This window comes from Emys orbicularis, chromosome 11 (assembly GCF_028017835.1).
Source record: "Emys orbicularis isolate rEmyOrb1 chromosome 11, rEmyOrb1.hap1, whole genome shotgun sequence".
Lineage (NCBI taxonomy): Eukaryota > Metazoa > Chordata > Testudines > Emydidae > Emys > Emys orbicularis.
This window is the reverse complement of record NC_088693.1, coordinates 67,190,500-67,210,023: the sequence shown is the minus strand read 5'-3', so window position 1 is coordinate 67,210,023 and position 19,524 is coordinate 67,190,500. Positions and strand designations below refer to the sequence as shown.

Genomic DNA, 19,524 nt, shown 5'->3' with positions numbered 1-19,524 from the left:
CTACACAAGCGATCAATACATGAAGACATGAGAAGTTTCAACCTAAGGCCAACCATTACTTCTTTTCAGAAAGACGGCTGCTATAGTTAAGCTGGTAGAACTACCTCTTATTAAGGTTGCCCGACATTTCCCATTATAAAAAACCTGTGTTCGGTTGCCTATAACTTCGCTAAACTTTCACTGTTTGGGCTTAAATTTCACAAGCTGGATGCGTGCTGCAAATTTATTTATTTATTTATTTCAGTTATGATGGTTCATTCATTCCCAAGGACAAGGCTAGTGAAAAATACAGTGCTTTGTTCATGATCAAAAAATCTGGCAAACTTCCTTTGAAGTGATCCAGTGCCCCCACGCGTTGGAGCAGAGACTCGTAATTTTGCAGGAGAGGTGCCTTTGTGCCGGGGATGTGCTTTTTGCCGTCCCTGTGAAAATCTGCCCAAATTTGGACAAATTTGAAGGCTTTGAAAAACTGCAGTTCACAGATGCTCTACAGAGAGTTGATAGACTTTTGCAGGCAAGGTACAAAACTCTGAAGACTTCATCAGCACTGAGCATGCTCCAGCCCAAGACTGAATAGGATTTTCCCTGCAATTGCACCTCTGGACTGCTGTAGGCCAGGCCTGGTTTAGGAACGGAAAATGAAAGCAGAAGACTGTCTCTCCTGTGCTCTCAATGACCCCCGGCTGGGGCCAGAAAGCATGGAAGAGAAAACGGCCTGGTTCAAATGCAGAAGGGACACAAGCCGGAACTGCGGGGTGAGGGAGATTAGATTGGGACAAGGAGTCATATATGCAAATTAAGAAATATATAATGCCATCTCATTAAAGTGGAACAATTATTAGCTGAGCTGTAGGTAGAAACACACAAGTATTTCTAGAAGTGTCTTCTATAAAGTGGGCTCTAATTTGACCAAAGAAGGAAATTAAGGATATAGGCACAGTTGCCAACTTTCACACGGTAAATAAGCACCCCGACTTTAACAATAAACCAAAAACCAAGCTAATCCTATTTCAAAACAAGCCAATCCCTAAGAACCCCAACACTCTGTGTGACTAGATCCCCCCGGTGTGCAGTCTGGGACTGTGGTGGGCCTGCTGTGCACCCCGACTCTCTCTCTCCCCTTACCCCTGCTTGCCCCCCATTGCCCCTGCTTGCCAGGAGCCGATCAAAAAAAAAAAAAGAAGCAACAAGCTACAAGCCAAACAAGTAACAAGCTACAAGCCAAAAACTAGCCAACAAGCAACTCACAAGCCAATTAAGCCAAAAGCAAGCCAAAATTCTGCGCTTTTTCCCTGGGTATGGCATGTCTAGATATAGGGCATGTGTCCTTTAGTCAGTCAGGAATCACACTTACAATACAACTAAAATAAGTGAAATATTGTTTTACTGGTCTAGTCTTAGTTTTAAAAGTGTTGTGTAGTCATGCGCCAAAACAAAGCCTAGAAAACACACATTTAAGTTTCTGGCTCACAAAGCATTGATCACCAAGGAAATTCAGATGCAGAATAAAACAATCTTGTTCTGAAATACTCTAAATTACCTGCTTCCCACCGCTCAGCTTACTAAAGCCCTGATCTAGCAAAGCACATACATTCTTAATCTAATGTTGATATCACCGGGACTACTCATGGTGAAAGCCAACCACGTGCTTTACTGGAAAGGGGCCTAAATCTATAGCTCTACAAGTGATCTAAAACATACCACATTTTGCTGTTAATTATAGTTATCAATCAGTTACACAATGATTTTCAATAAGTACACACCTGTGAATGTCCCATATTTTGCTGGTGTTGTCCATGGAGGCAGAAGCCACAAAATCTCCACAGGAGTGCCATGAGCAGTTCCAGACTGCTCGGCTGTGTCCTTCTAAAGTCAGAATACATTCACCCTTTGTGAAGTCCCATATCCGTACTGTTGTATCTCCACTTGAAGTGACCAGTTTGGTGCCACTGTTACCAGGAAAAAAGAAGAAAGAGGGGTCATTAGCAAAGATGGAGGGGAAGATTACTTTGAGGCCTTCTGCAAACCATCTTTTTTTCTCTATAGAAGTACAGGATGGGCACCTAGAGTTACATTTTGAATAAAGTATAGAAAAAATGTGCTAAAAAGTCTCCAAGTCCTGTCTTTACACTGCTTTCTGATACAGATGCAGATGAAACTGGCATTTTAGTGTGTATTAATGAAGTCATATTGAGAGAAAAGAAAAAAAATACTTAAAATAACTTTATTTCAAGGGAAAGTAAACATGGATTTCAAAAATAACTCACTTTTTCTAATTTTTAAGGTGATCAGCAATAAAGTAACTTAAGCTCAAATAATTGCTTTCATAAAAGGGTAAAAGAGGTTAAGGGAAAAATCATTTTTTTTCAAAATACACACTAGTTTTTAACCAAAAAATTATTATTGAAACATTATAATTCTGTCTCGTCTCTCTCAGTAAGATCTCATTACATTAGTTAACATACAGCAGCTTCATTATATATTATATAAATGGGTGAAAATAGAACTCCACTCAGATTTTTTGTCAGATCTTGAGCTGATGTAAATAGGCATAGGTCTACTGAAGATAACAGAGCTTCCCCAATTTACACCAGCCAAGGATCTGGCCTTCTATTTTATTTATAAATGCATCAAAGAAAAGAATGCCGTGAGATCACATACAAAAATCTAATACACCTCTACCCCGATATAACGTGACCCGATATAACATGAATTTGGATATAACGTGGTAAAGCAGCGCACGGGGGGGGGGGGGGAAGGGTGAGGGTTGTGCACTCTGGCGGATCAAAGCAAGTTTGATATAACGCGGTTTCACCTATAACGCGATAAGATTTTTTGGCTCCCGAGGACAGCGTTATATCAGGGTAGAGGTGTACTACAAATGACTTTAAGTCAAATGTCTGAACTACTACACCTGATATCTCCCCCACTGAGAAAATAGCTGTGGAAACACAGAGACAGAGTTTAAGGCCAGAAGGGACCATCAGATTATCTAAACCAGGGGTAGGCAACCTATGGCATGCGTGCCAAAGGCAGCACGCGAGCTGATTTGCAGTGACACTCACACTGCCGGGGTCCTGGCCACTGGTCCGTGGAGCTCTGCATTTTAATTTAATTTTAAATGAAGCTTCTTAAACATTTTAAAAACCTTATTTACTTTACATACAACAATAGTTTAGTTATATATTATAGACTTATAGAAAAAGACCTTCTAAAAACGTTAATGTATTACTGGCACACAAAACCTTAAATCAGAGTGAATAAATGAAGACTCGGCACACCACTTCTGAAAGGTTTTCAACCCCTGATAAGCTGACCTCCTGTGTATCACTTAGCACCCTCCAGTCACCCCCGCCACACTAACCCCAACAACTGGAATTAGACCAAAGTCTTAGGGCTCTCAGGAAACTAAACTACTGTGTGGGTGGATCTTGCCTTAAAGATCCAGCAAACACTGGGTTTGTTAGACTGGTGGAGAATGTATTGTCCAGAGTTGATGACTCTCTGTTGAGAACATCCTTCCATCAGCCCCTCTGACATGAAAATGTGAGGACTGTGAACAGCTGCAGTACTGACCTCAAGGATCACAGCAGTACATCACTCCTAAGAGTATATTCAGATTGATGACAAACTGAGATATTCAGTCTTCTGTGCCTTGTAACAGAATGGCCTTTCTTACATCTATTACTTCCTCCCGCTCTTTCTTTTCCAATAGATGTCTGACAGATTGTTGCGTAAACATGCGTACTGAGACAGCTTGAAAAATGTGTCTCATTTATTGGATAGATCTTAAAGGCTCACTTGGCATTATGAAATATTGTCAAAGGGCATGGCTGCACTGCAAAACAAACAAAAAACAAACCCAAACACGGCAGCAAGTTTCAGAGCCCAGGTCAATTGACTCAGGTTCATGCTACAGGGCTAAAAATAACAGTGTAGATGTTCGGGCTCAGGCTGGTGGTAGGGTTCCGGGACTTGGCCCCTCACTAGATTTCAGAGCCTGGGTTCCAGCCTGAACCCAAATGTTTATACTATTATTTTTATCTCCATAGCATGAGCTCTGCAAGCCCAAATCAGTTGACCTGGGCTCTCAGACTCATTACCGCAGGTCTCTTTTTGCTGTGCAGATGTACCCTAAGTATAGTTTTAGGCCATTTTTAACACGTGGTTTTGACCTGCTATTTCTATCAAAAATCATTGTAAAACCAATTACACCTCACGTCAAGGAGAAACTTTTCAAAGTTACATCTCCCTGCAGTTTTAAAACCATTGGGCCCAATTCTGCTACCCGTTCTCAAATATTTCCAAGCATAAAAGCATCTAGTATGAGTAAGGGTTGCAGGATGAGACCCTAATTTGGCCAAATTGCTACGAGCAAATGTGTTATTAATGAATCATTTGCCCTTTTAATAATTCGAGCCAACTCTGAGTTCAAGGGACATATAAAAGTAACATAGTGATGAGCTATTATTCCTTTTATTCATTTATACAGACCACATTTTGGATGATGGGAAGGAAATTTACTAAAAAATATATTCTTGGGCTAAGAACATTCAAGTTTTTTTATTCAAAAATAATATTAAAACCAAACTGGAAACAGCCATAAAATGGATGTGATGGAAAATATGACTGATTCAGAATGACTGCCACATTTATGGTCATTGTGATTCATAATGAGGCTTTATTTACTTACAAACGTTTAAATACACAGTCCCAAAAAAGCTCCATGAAACACAAGTTCATTGGCCCAAATTCTGTCTCTCTTGGGGATGTAAATTAGACATCTGATGTAAGGTGCCCAGAAAACATGTATACATAGGAAAGTAGTCTCAATGAATCCCCATTGGCATTCTGTGGTAGTGCAAATGGAGGCTAGTTTTTCTTCTGTAATGAGTGGGAGGGCAGAGTGTGCATCAGTCAAAAATACTGCATGTGAAAGGAAGAGTCCCATGAAGGATAGCTTCTGCTAGTGGTAAGTAAGTGCAAGGAAGGTGTAAAATAAAGGTACCCAATACCACACCTCCTGCAACATTAAGGGTCAGATCCTCACCTGGTGTAAATCAAGTGTAGCTTCATTAAAGTCAATGGGGTTACACCAACTGAGGATCTGCCCCATATCCATGCCATCCCCATGGCAGCATACACAAAAGCCCACAGTTGACACACATGCTGTGCAGTGTTGTTGGGAATGTCTGTTGTCGGGCCCAACAGCATTTCATTACTGAAAATACATTTTGAAGTCATGACACTGGCAAACTTGGACAGCACTTAAATAAGTGATCATGAAAATACACATGCCAAATTTAAAAAAACCTAAAGTTAGGCTCCTAAATCAAAATGTCCTTATTACAAACATATTATACATGCGGTTGTCAGGCTTAACATTTTTCCAAATTTGTCTTACCAAACTGCAGCATTCATTACATTTACAGATACTAAGATAACGTTTTGTTCTCTAGAGCTAGTGACAAGTTTTTAAAAGTGTGACCACTCTACATCTGTTTGATATAATATTTATCTTTATACTTGCCTGATTTTAATATCTTAATAAGTTGACATTATATGATACCTATAGCAAATGTTTATCTGTCTATAATATATACACAGGCATACAGATCTATGATGTATTATTTATATTTTTACTGGAATATATAGTAACTATTCAATGCAAAAAATATATTAGAAATGCCACATTAATGCTAAGCTAACACTGCCCCAATTAGCAGCAGTAAATTCCATTAGGGACTCTACAAGTGTAAGATTTATTCACAAAAGAAAAAGAGTTTTGGTTAATTAGATGGAGGGCTTTCTCTCCCTCTACCCCTTACATGGGGTAAACAATATTTACATGTCATGGATTACTAGCAGAACCTTACTAAGCCTGAAGAAGAAATGCATGTGGACATAAAAAAGTAATTTAGGTTATACATGAAGATAGATGCTTAATATAGGATTCGTTCTTATTGGCCTGACCCAAACCACTCTGAAGTCAATGGAAAGTCTCCCATTGAAGCCAGTGAACGTTGTGTAAAACCCTATATGCACAGGGATTTACTGATCCTCAGATTTGGGAATGAGAAGGAATCTTCACCTGGGCATTTGGTCAGAGACCTTGGAGTTTTTCATATCCGCCTGAAGCACTGACTCAGGGGAAGGTAGGTGTATTCCACCTGGCTAATTTCCCACAACTGCAAAATAGGCAGGCAGATGTTGGTGGCCTTATTGTCTAATTCTATGTTTCCAGGTGTTTTTATTCATTTACTGTAAACTGTACTAATAAATTATCAACCATGCATAGACATAAGGGACCACAATATAGCTACAGGACACAATCCCAATTTTTGCTTTCAGCTCAAACACATGGAAATGTGTGTGCACAATTCTGCATGCCAACTATTACAAATTAGGTCATTTTTTTTTCTCGATCTTTGAAACAGAATGACTCTCAGCTATAACAGTCCTACACTGATCTAAGAGGGTTTTCTTTTTTCCTCTTCAGGATTTTTAGAAGGACCAAAGTTTTATTAGGAATAAAATACACTTTATCAAGAGTAGTGCTTCAAATTTTATCTCCAGTACAGATTCCATTAAAGCTGTAATTCCCTGCATTGTTTCAAAGGCTACATTTACTTCCTAAAACTACATTTTAAAAAAATTATTAGAGCACAAAGAGTTTTGGAACTATCAGTTTCAGCTTCTGCTGATAGAAATAGAGCATTAAATCTTGCTAAATCTTCACGAACCTTTCCCCCCCCCATTCTGCTCTAAATTAAAATATACAAGATACAAATGCTTTCAGATTTGTGATCAAAGACCAGAACTCCCACTCCACATGGAAGGGACGCAGCTATTGCCTCTTGGAATGATCTAAATAGAGCCCCCAAGACCCTATGAACTGATTGCCATATCATTACCAGCTGCATGTACTTACCTTTGACTGCTGGTCTCCACACTTGATTCCTTTCCCCCACCATTCTATTCTTCCCACCAATTCCCAAGTCTGGTTCAACCCTAACATCTACTTCTCCCATTCCTGCATTCCAAAAAGTTCTATAGATGCACACCACGGACAAAACAGATTCCCTACATTACAAATCCATTATCCCTTCAGCTCCATCAAATTTCCTAGAAAACAGCACTACTAATACTCACTGACTGATTCTTACACACCTACGATTAGGGCCATAGGCATTTTGTGATTCTGCAGCCAGGAATTTACCCTTGATATTATGGGTGTGTGTGTGTAATTTCTAGCATTCATTGTTGCAAAAAATTTATTTGGTTCACATTTTCAAAGCTAACTGATGCAGTGTTACCTTCCTGAGTCTGCAGTCAGCCCGCACCAATGGTTCAGAAAAAGAACTGCCTATTCATCTCCAGGAGGTGTTAACTCTCAACTGTAAACAAGGCAACATAAATGCCAGCATTTCACTGCTGATCATTTCTGAGCAGAAACAACAATTTAACAGGATTATCCCAAGATCTCAAATTGTGTGTCATGACCCCCCCAACTATTAAAAGTCCCAATCCAGCTGTCAAAACCTTCAGCTGCCAACCTGCATCTTGTATGATGCAGTTAAACATTGCCCATATAAAAATCTGAGGCACAGTGGAAACTCAATATGGGATAACATTAAATGAATGAAATTTAAAATCAAAGTTTTAAAAAATCATATGGGCTACTGTATTGATTGTATAATTGGTTTTCATATTCAGTTTAGTAAAAAATATCCATTTCTAATTCTAAATAGAGATGCTACAGAATTTTTAATCAGCTGTAAGAATGATGTTATAAAATCTAGGGATATTACTTTAGCTTTAACTCCAGTTTGCCCAGAAGTACACATTCACTGATAATTTTGTCAATCGTGAATTTCATCGGCCACTATAGTAGCAATTCATCTAGTTTTGTTAGCTCCTTGTGAAGTTTCTCACAGTATTCTCTAATCTAGACTAATCTGAATAATGTTCTTATCTCCAAATTTCAAACAAAGAACTCTAGTACATTAGAGAGGCATGATTTATTACAGATAAAAATATTCTTCCTTTAACCAAACCAAATTATAAATAAATCCAGGGATTAGTAATTTACCATCTTTATATCAAGAAGGCAAGTTCTAATATATTACCTTAAAAAAAATTTAACATTAAATAAATGTAGGTAAAATGGAAAAATCTAAATAATAAAAAAGTATAGGCTTTAATCTGTTTCATATTTCTAACATAACGTAACAGGCCAGATCCCCAGATGGTGTAAATTGGGGTAGCTCTGTTGACTTCAACCCGCTGAGGAACCATCTAAACATTATACTTTTCCATTAGTGCTACAGCGGCAAGGTCCCAGACCAAGACAGATTAGGACGCTGCAGCGACAATATTTTATTTAACATTAACGGTCTTCTTTTTTTATGCATTTCTCTCACCACCACCTTTAGCTGTTTTAAATAGATATAAGAATTATACAATCTAGTCAATTCTCTTTTTATATATAAATATTTATTTTTCTCATTTAGTCCTGGGGGCGGGAGGCGGGGGGGATTAGTGATGTGTTTTATGGTGGATAGTGCAGCTGCAGTGCGAAAAATTTCAATATCGTTTTACATTTTTAACATTAACGCAGTTTAAATGTACCTTTTTAGCTTAATCCAGCACCACCCCTGTGCCAGCTGATAGACCCACAGCCAGCCAGGTGGTCTGCCACCAATGCCCTGTCCCTACTTATGCAGGGCTGACATCTTCACAAGTGGGGAATACACACAGTTTCTCTCAAAACAGCTGCCTTTAGGCCTCTGCTTATGAATCCACCTCTTGATGCTGGTGATTCTGCCAGTTGTTGGCTTGCCTCTTAAATTGTCTTTTTAGCTAAAGTTTTTGAGAAAGTTTGGGAGAAATGAATTATGTCATCTGAGTTACACAGGTTTCCCTGATCCCTTTCAGCCTCCATGCATAGCAGTCTCCTTGCTGGATGGAAAAGGGTCAGTATGAATAGATCTCTGAGCAGCCTTTCATACTATTGGCCATGAGGTCTTGTTCATGAAGCAAGGGCTGAGGGGAGGGATCTCTCACAGTGACACTGGGCAATTGAGATTCTGTCCCAAACGTTCTTGTGTAGGGTTCTGCAAGCTTCAGTCCTATCAGAATGAATTGGAACAAAACATAGGACTGGAGAAATATGTTTGAAGACAAAAGGATCCATTGTATAGGTTCAGTCTAAAATATATTAAAAGAAGAAAAAATATTATGGGAGCCATACCCATATGATTAAAAAGTGGCACAGTAGAGAGCTTCCCTTTTGTGTTCATTTATGTTTAGAAAATTTTAAATGAAAACTACATTCCACGTTATCACTTCATCTAAAAATCTTCTAATCTTGCACAGATGAACTAAACAATCCCACATCTTAATCTGGTGAAAAGAATGTTGCTTTTCATGGCTAAACAGCTGCAGATGGCAAATTAAAATTGTTCACTTGCTTCTACTGGTAGCAGGCTTTCAAATTAATCTGTTGATTGTTCCTTTTTTATTCCTTACCTTTATATAGTTCCAAATCCCCCTAAAAGACATATGGAGAAGCACCAAGACTTCATTTGTTTCTTTTTAGGCCTAAAATGTCCTCTGAATGATGGTTCTACCTGAAGTCAACCATTTAATATTCACAGAATGCTAAACAAAAATAACCAAGAAACGAGCAAACTATTCAGTAAGAAAAAAAAACAAAAAACAAAAATACTACATCCTGACCTTTAGAGATTCATCACCATTTTTTTTAATGGTAAAAGAACATGAGGTGGTCACACAATAGTTGTGTGTATGCTCGAGGTGGCATCTCTATTGACAAAGTAAACAAGTGTTTGAAATTTTGTGTAGCCCACACACCTTCCATTTGGGATTTTCTAAAACTACTCAGAATTGGCCTAAATCCCCACTTAGTGAAGCAGAATTGGATCAACGCTGTACACTTCTAAGAATTCCCCACTCTACGGGCTAAATCTTTCAAGGTGCTGAGCTCTTTGGTCCCAATCCAGCAAAGAAAGTAAGCACTGTTGTGATAATTGGGCCGACAAATTTACCCTGTGACCTCAATTGTAAAAAGTATATAAACGTTTATAAAATATTACAATAACCTATACTAATACATGCTAATAGAAAGTAAGTTGAGTTGCTTTCAATAATGAATGTTACAAACAGGAGCAAAAGAACCAGACAGAGATTAAATTAGTCCAAACAAAAAAGGCCATGTTGATATAATTCACGGACTATGTTGAAATCATGCTTGTTAAAAACAGAAGATGTTGTACTGGAAGTTAATGAGCCAAAACTGGTGTGTTGGCTATTAGACCTAATTGGTGGACAAAATAATGAAGGGATGGGCTATTCCACTCGACATTCCCATTGTGGGTACTTTAAGAAAGACTTTGTGGGGAGAAGCAAGAGCAAGCTTCACCATTATGGCTGCCATCCCCACCATTTCATGTGACCCCAGGCCTTCATCATCCTGATCCTGAGAGATGTCCTGACCAGACCGAGCTAAACAGAGAGGGACCCAGATGACAACGGCACCCCTACCAGCTCCAGCTGAATCCCAACCACCACCTGAAATGAAACAGGATCAGACTTCAAAGCAGCGGCAACAAAAACAGCTCCTGCTCATCTCAACTAAGTTCTTTGCTTTTATCCAAAAGAACAATTATCGCCACATCCAATACTAGCTAAGAGACTGTCAAAAAAGGGTTTTTGTCCTTTTAAGACTCTCACCAGTTAAAGGGAAAGGGAAGAAGGGAGGTTGTTACAATGAAAGCCTTATTTAATACTTTATATTTCAAATGCTTTAACGGTTTTCCTTCTTTTCTGTATGTTTATAAAGGACTTTTAAATGGTGTGTGCTGTAGTGCTAAACAGGCCATGGTCTCTGTTTACCAAACCTCAGAACTTGTTTAACACTATGTTAGGGTTAGGTTAACACCTTTGGCCCATTTATTTCCTGTAACATAATACAATAGCACATGCTTAACTTTAAGCATGTGTATAGACCCACTGAAGTCAATAGGAAAACTCAGGTACTTAAACATTAAGTACACGATTCAGTGGTTTGCTAGGATCAGAGTGCTCAGCTCACCACTCCTTATTCCACATAACATTGAAGGCCCCTTTGTGGGAGAATAGGACTATTTTGCTTGCATGGCCATTAGCTCAGTCTCATTTTCATCATACCAAGATGGTAGTGTTCCTAAGATGTTGGAAGGTGAATAAAAGCAACTTGGTTGATGCTCTCACTCCTGAGGAGATGCTAGTAAAATGCAGGAAGTAGCTAAATCCTAGAGCACAGATTGTCCCCATATTAATGAAGGGGTGTGCCCATCCTAAGCTATACAGGTTCAGATTTTATGACATACATAAACTTAATGACATCTATGCTACTTGCATGTGCCATGGGCATGCATAGTGCTCTGCAGATATAAGACAAGGTTCCTATCCTGAGAACCTTACAGTCTAATATATAATAGATGAGCAGAGATTCATAGGTCGGAGTGATAATTATGGGGTCTCCAAACAAGGACAGACAGGGCCAGGGGAAGAGCTTGGATGACTCTTCCTTAAAGTTTTGTTTCATAACTCTAAGAGGGACAATGGCAACGGGTGGAGGGGGCAACACCTGACTAGAGTTGAACAGTAGCATGCCAGCTGGAGGCATGGAGTTTTCAGGAAGAGAGTGAGGTAAATTTCAGTTAAGTTCATTTTGTAAAATAAAGACAACCACCAATGTAAACCATTTTGAAATACAGTCTAAGAAATTTTAAACTATCTATTTTTATTGTCATACTTGAGAAATAATAGCACAAATAAAAATGCAATAAAATCAATCCTAAAGTGCAAAAATAACATTTCTGTTAATTATTATTACTGTACAAGTACACAATTATTCTAAATCTGGATTTACAGAATTGCTGTACTACTCCCTGTGACAGAGCAGGCTACCACTGAGTAGGAGAAAAACATTTAATAGCTTTATCCCTTAGGTTAATACCAAAAAACCTATTTTAGTTGCATTAAAATCCTTCACTGAAACTGTATGGAAAGCCCCAGGGGAAAGGTAGGGAAGAAAAACAAACAACAGCAGGGTGCATACTGCACAGCTGATTTCTTCCTTCTTTCAGACCTCATTACAAAAGCCAGAGACCAGGACACAACGCAGGAGAGTGGGTATTTGCTGATGGACTCTGTTTTAGCTCATGTGATGGGGCTTGTGGGTGCTGCTGTTTATCCCTCATACTGCACCATCTGGTGCTGAGAATGTGGCACTGCAGCTTCCCACTGAGGATGGCCAATCCTTAGTTTAGCTGTTTCTTGGTTCTCATTTTGATTTGTTGTGCTTATTTACATATGTTGTTGTTGGTGGGCCCTTATTACCTTCTACTTAGAGGGAAAAGGTGGAATAATGTTTTAAATTAAAGGAAAAACATTCCACAGCATGGAATGGTGGAGGAGGCTGATTGGTTGCAATACAAAAGGGGTGGAGTCAAGGGCCTATTTAACTTGTCTGCAGCTCCTAAGAACTGTCTAGATTAGACTCATAGACTTTAAATTCAGAAAGATCTAGTCTGACCTCCTGAACATTGCAGGCCACAGAACATCACCCACCCACTCTTGTAATAGAACTCTAACCTCTGGCGAGTTACTGAAACCCACAAATCATTTAAAGACTTCAAGTTACACAGAATCCACCATTTACACTATCTTAAACCTGCAAGTGCCCCATGCTGAAGAGGAAGGCAAAACCCCTCCAGGGTCTCTGCCAATCTGACTTGGGGGAAAATTCCTTCCTGACCCCAAATATGGCAATCAGTTAGACGCTGAGCACATGGGTAAGACCCACCAGCCAGACACCTGGGAAAGAATTCTCTGTAGTAACTCAGAGCCCTCCCCATCTAATGTCCCATCACCAGCTATTGGAGATATTTGCTGCTAGCAGTCCCAGATCAGCTACCAGTGTTAGATATCAATACCAGTTAGATATCATGTATGACTTAGTTTCTAGCAGAAATTCTTTTATACTTAAGACTGAGGCTGAAAACGTGGTGATGTATTTACTAAATTTTGCTGCTCTGTAAATCAGATTATTTATAATAGATTTTTTAAATTAAAATCCCCTATTTTGTTGCATATAATGCACTCCCAATTTCTTTCTGCCTTCCCTCTCCCTCACTTATTCTATGAATCTACAACACACATCTCTCATGCTATAACTGTAGAATGACACTCCTTTAAAAACAAACATGAGCCTAGGAAAGAACCCGTTTTATTAACCTACACAGTGTGTCATTTATCCAGGTAGCTGATGCCACAGAAGGAGTCAGAAATCACAAACATATGAAAAGGTCTTTTCCTCATTTATCATCAAACTGGGACAAGAATGAATTAAATTAAAAAGGTTCAGACTCAATCCTAAACTGGCATTTTATAAAAAAAATTAAGAAATTTCAGGTCCAGCAAACACAGCAGCAAGCACTTGCTGGTCGATGGCAGGCACACTTCTCCTCCTCACAGGAACATAACATAACAATGGCCGTACTGGGTCACACTAAAGGTCCATCCAGCCCCGTATCCTGTCTACTGACAGTGGCCAATGCCAGGTGCCCCAGAGGGAGTGAACCTAACAGGTAATGATCAAGTGATCTCTCTCCTGCCATCCATCACCACCCTCTGACAAACAGAGGCTAGGGACACCATTCCTTACCCATCTTGGCTAATAGCCATTAATGGACTTAACCGCCATGAATTTATCCACTCCAAAATGCAGGGCCCTGGCCCAACCTGAGGAATCCACTCCTAGCCAGCAGGAAACCTGTGCTCAAAGCACACTAGTCTGTTTCCCTGCTCTCCAATGCTGTGCTGGGCTTGGCCCGTACTGAGTGCACTCTGACTTTGCTAAATACCCTTAAAAATCAGTTACAAAAGGAAAAAAAAGAAAAGAAAAATATGTATCTCTGTCTTTCAGAAAGCTGTGTTCACTGCATTGGGCTAAAAAGATCATGCTGGACAGTGATATATTGCTTCCACTAACCTGCTGATGTCGCTTCTCAGTTACTTCCAAACACTTAGTTGCCCATGTTGTATTGAAAAGCCCAAAAGAATGTTGAACACATTCAGATGAAAAACAAATAAGCTTTTTTGTTTGTTTATTGAGGGAAGGAGGAAGGATGGAAGAGTTCAGTTATCTATTTTTGTTAATATAGGCTTTGCACCAAAATACCACTAAAAAACTGTTCTCATCGTATTTCTGGCTCAACCAAGTCAGCAATTACTGCTACTTTTAACAAGGAGGTGACACACAAACTGCCTTCTGGAAGCCTTTAGAAATTCTCTCTAAAACTAGTAATGCATAATAAGCCTACTGCAAATTATAGGTATCTTTTCATCCCACTCTTCATAGTAGTTAGAGTCTTTCATAATATGTTTGTGTTTGTCTGTTGTTCAATGACATTGTAATTGGTTTCCTTTCCTCCACTATTTGGTTGACAAGTGGGTGTGGTGTCATAGGAAAGCTGTGGCAATGGAAACAGAATGTTCTCTTTGAGAGCCACCTCTCACCTGTTCTACGGGAGACAAGCGCTCTGTGAAAGGACTTTGGCTACATTAAAGGGCAGCTGTATTTTAAGACAATGTAGCATCTGCTCATTCAGTCAGACCCACTTATGATACAATGTGCTTCAGAAATGAAGACTAGTTGGATATAGTTACATGGCCACTATAATTTAAAAAGAACATACTCCTACTGCCAGTAAGGTTCAAAAATATAGCACATATGCGCTTTCGGGTGGCTGGGAGGGCTGTAAGTAAGCTTATTGACCAAATCTCACCTATGCTGTGTTTATTTGGTTCTCCAAATGTTTAAATATTTTTGTTTTCATTTTCAAGTGATCAGAATACTGGTGGATGATGCTGGCTCATCAAACTAAAAAAAAGAAATCCTCAACTTCACAGAGCAAGCTTTCCCAACAATGCCACTACTAGTTTGATTCAGTCATGATGCAAAGGCACACCCAGTATCTTTAGGAGTAAGGACAGTTCAGTCTGCATGCAAATTCAGTCTTTGGTCTCTGCACATGTTTTTTAATGTCTATAAGGAAATAGACTGCAAGTGCCAGTTTATTTTACATAATGTTGGTCATCATAACATCAATTTATTGCTCTAAAACGGCAGCCAAGATCTTGTGTTACCACTTATCTCAAATAGTGCCTCGGGCATACAGGATGTTGACAGAGGGCACTGCATCAGTCAGTGTTCAAATGTTTGGCTAGGCTCTCCACATTCACATTTGGGGTATTCCTCAGTCTCTACTTGGTCATATTATCACCAGCCTTTGCAGCCCCAGGTCTCACTCAATTTAGAGTACACAGTGTTTCATTCAAGGTTGCTGTGTGGAGGGAGTTGTCCTGAAGGAACCAAGCTCTCCAAGATCATTGACTTTTCCCACCATTTTGTCACTCTGTAGCCTTCCACAGTAATATTTTGGGGTAATGGATTTTTAGAAGCAAAGCCCTTTCTGGACTTCAGACTCTTGGTTAGTAGTATGTATCCATATACACTGGGTGTCTCAGATCATGCACCTGTTTTTGTCTCCCCTTTTTAGTGAAGGCAACCTGCTGCCTCACTAATGGCGGTGCAATCCCAGTGAGGAAGTATAGCAACAGTGTGGGAGTTTGTTTCAAGGTCTCTGTTGATCCTGCCCCTTTTATGCTGGCCAGTTTCTGGAGTACACAATTCCTGGAGTTCACTTTTTTTTTCCAGCTTCTTGATGTGCTCTTTGAATGTTTGGTCCAAGATGACGTCTGGGTACACTGGATGCTGATAATGCTCAAGGATTGGACCATTCCATGATATCTGGAGTTTTTGCTTGGCCTGGTGGTTTTTCAGGTGGAAGACACACACTTATGTTGTCTAGGGTTGGCATTCAGGAACTATGTGCAGTAGTATTCTCCAGGTACACTCAGAGAGCCAATTAGAACATGCTTGATGTCCTCAAATCTCTCTGGGTAGCAATGCAAAGATCACCTATATAAATGAATCTTCACATGCCAGGGAATTCCGGTTGGTCATTTGTGCCGACATTAAACAGCAAAGATGATAGCACGGAACTTTAGAGCAATCCATTCCATTGAGTATGCCATTGACTCTTCTGACCACCCATCTTGACAAACAAATATTGATTCTTGAGCGGGGAGGAGATGACCTGGACCATCTTGCTAGTTCTAAAAATTCTTGTCAGTTTCACCAGAAGTACACAATGGTTCACAGAGGCATAAACAGCTGACAGATCAACAAATATAGCCCCTGTAATTTTGCAGGTTTCAGAGTCATCTTCTATGTATTGAGTTAGGTTTGCAACTTCACCACAGCATGACAGTCCTGGGCAGAATATGGTTTGGTCATCAGTCAGCTGCCCTTCCATTATTGGGGCTATTCTACTTATTATTATCCACTCATATAGATTGCAGGTCGAGTAGAGTAACGATATTGGTCAGTAACTCTTTGCAGAGTTAAGATCTTTAGGTGTTTTGAGTACAGCAACCACTTTATCCTGTTTCCACCTCCTTGGGTATCTGCATTGTCTCTGTGCAAGAATTAAAGAAGCAGCCACTTCTGTGCTCTTGTTCCAAAGTGTAATAATAGATCATTAGATATGCATTTGAGACCAGCTGCCTTTCCACAATTCAGGGTTTTCATGGCTATTGGGAGCTCCTCAATGCTCATTGTGGACTTTGGTGTTTATGAGAAGTGAGCAAAGTTACTGTTTAACATGTTTCATTCTCTGCTTTGCTTTGTGGACTGGTTTACCATTGAGGATGAGTTGGTGTGCAACTTGGTTGGGAGAGATTGCAGGGATCCACTTTTCACTGTTGTCCATCAGGGTTAAGATTGCAAATGGTGGTCCTATTACAAACATAGCACAGGTTTGTTGGTTCAATCAGGTCGCTCCAGCATTTGCACTCCTCTTTTCTGATCTCTCTCATAAGCATTTCCCTGAGCCCAATGGTTTCTTCACCAAAGGGATCCAGGACAAACAGTTCTGAATATCAATTATGTTCTTGGCTTGTTGGTTCTGAAACCCCAAGTACAGGGAGTTATGTCAGATATGTTCAAGTTGTGACCCTTGTTAGTCTCCCATTGCAACTAACCATGGAAAAGACCAAATTTGACAATATGCACCGAGACCACAATAGAAGGCAGACAGACAGACTGTAGGCTGTGGCCTGGGCTAGATTCAGACAAGTCAGCTGGCAATGAGCAGCTCTGAGTCCCAGTACAAATATCCTGAGTGATATAGTTCTTTCCAGCCTAGTGCTCCTAGAAATATAAGTAGCTTCCTTCCAAATTCACACAATTAAAGAATAATTAAATGAGAATTTTAAATAATTTAGGCACCCAGTAGAGGGATGCGTACTTAATACACTCTAACTTGCCTTTTAAGAGGTTTTGGAGGCATCCGGGTAGGGAATAAAAATGGAAAAGCCAAAAAAAAAAAATTTGAAAAATTGAAAACCTGCCATAGTGGTTGCAAGTAAACTATCTTCATTTGCCATCTGCAGCTGAGTCGCTGGGAATAGAAACATCTCTTCATGTCAGATTAAATTTTGGGATGGTTTAGTTTATCTGTGCCTATTACAAACATTTGGGGAAAATCAACAAACGATGCAAAACACCAGTTTTGATTGAAAGTTTCTTAACACAAAGGGCAGTAAATTGAGGATTACATTTGGAAATTCTCTAACCTGACACATTGTGATGATGTAGAAATGCAGTTAGACGTAATGAATGCTATTTTGTTTGAACAGACAACTTTAGCAACTATGTATGTGCTCACAGGCCCAATTCTTCCATTATGCTGAGTAACACTCAAGCAAGTTTTCCCCCATTGACTTCATTGGGAGTAATCAGATAGATTCATAGATTATAAAGATAGAAGGGATCAACAGTGTGCTCTTGTTGCCAAGAAGGCTAACGGCATTTTGGGCTGTATAAGTAGGGGCATTGCCAGCAGATTGAGGGACGTGATCGTTCCCCTTTATTCGACATTGGTGAGGCCTCATCTGGAGTACTGTGTCCAGTTTTGGGCAGATGACAGAACAAGGAGCAATGGTCTCAAGTTGCAGTGGGGGAGGTCTAGGTTGGATATTAGGAAACACTAGTTCACTAGGAGGGTGGTGAAGCACTGGAATGCGTTACCTAGGGAGGTGGTGGAGTCTCCTTCCTTGGAGGTTTTTAAGGCCCGGCTTGACAAAGCCCTGGCTGGGATGATTTAGTTGGGAATTGGTCCTGCTTTGAGCAGGAGTTTGGACTAGATGACCTCCTGAGGTCCCTTCCAACCCTGATATTCTATGATTCTATGATTCTATGACTGTGATCATCTAGTCTAATCTCCTGTATAACACAGGCCATAAAACTTCCCTGAATTAACTCCTGTTTGAATTAGAGCAGATCTTTTAGAAAAACATCCAATCTTGATTTAAAATTTGTCAGGGATAGAGAACCTACCACAACCCTTGGTAAATTGTTCCAATGGCTAATTACCCTCACTGTTAAAAATGTATGCTTTATTTCAAGTCTGAATTTTGTCTAGCTTCAGCTTCCAGCCATTATAACTTCTTATACCTTCGTCTGCTAGATAGAAGAGCCCTCTATTATCAAATGTCTGTTCCCCATTGTCACGGAGTGTGGGGGAGTCAGGGCCCTGCACCCCCCACTTCCTGCGATTCACCGTGACTCTCAGCCAGACAGTAGAACAGAAGGTTTATTAGACGACAGGAACACGGTCCAAAACAGAGCTTGTAGGTACAGACAACAGGACCACCTCAGTCAGGTCCATCTTGGGGGGCAGGGAGCTTAGACCCCAGTCCTGGGGCTCCCTCCATTTCCCCAGCCAGCTCTAAACTGAAAGCCCCTCCAGTGCTTTCGCTGGCCTTTGTCTCTTTCCCGGGCCAGGAGGCCACCTGATCTCTTTGTTCTCCAACACCTTCAGTTGGCACCTTTGCAGGGGAGGGGCCCAGGCCATCAGTTGCCAGGAGACAGGGTGTCGGAAATTCTCTGTGCAGACAGCATCACACTGGCCCTCTAAGGCTCTGCAACAATCACACACCCTTATCCCACCACCTAGATACTTAAGAAACGCATAGGGGAAACTGAGGCAGTATTCAGAGACAACATTAAGAACATTCCCACTTTGTCACACCCATGCAGGTACTTACAGACTGTGATCAAGTCAACCCTTAACGATCTCTTTATTAAGCTAGTCATTGTAAGAGTAGCAGAACTGGTTCTCTTGTATTCAGAAGTAATAAACTTTTTTCCATTTCAATACTGTTTTTCCAAATAATTTCAATCAAAGCTACATCCCTTCCTATGCCCTATCGTATTTCTACATAAATTAATACATTTAATCACATAAAGCCATGCATACTAACAATCAAAGTTCATAATGCAGTTTGCTTTATGGTGGGGTTAATATACAAAGCCATTGAAGGGAG

At 40.0% G+C, this 19,524-nt stretch overlaps 1 protein-coding gene across 1 annotated transcript in view; it reads right to left on the bottom strand.

Annotated features, from left to right (window-relative positions):
- Positions 1-19,524, bottom strand: part of SPAG16 (sperm associated antigen 16) — a 771,051-nt gene that overhangs the window by 282,945 nt on the left and 468,582 nt on the right. The window contains exon 12 of the mRNA XM_065413738.1: positions 1,764-1,949. Coding sequence (XP_065269810.1) covers positions 1,764-1,949 — 186 coding nt within the window. The remainder of the gene's footprint in view (positions 1-1,763; positions 1,950-19,524) is intronic.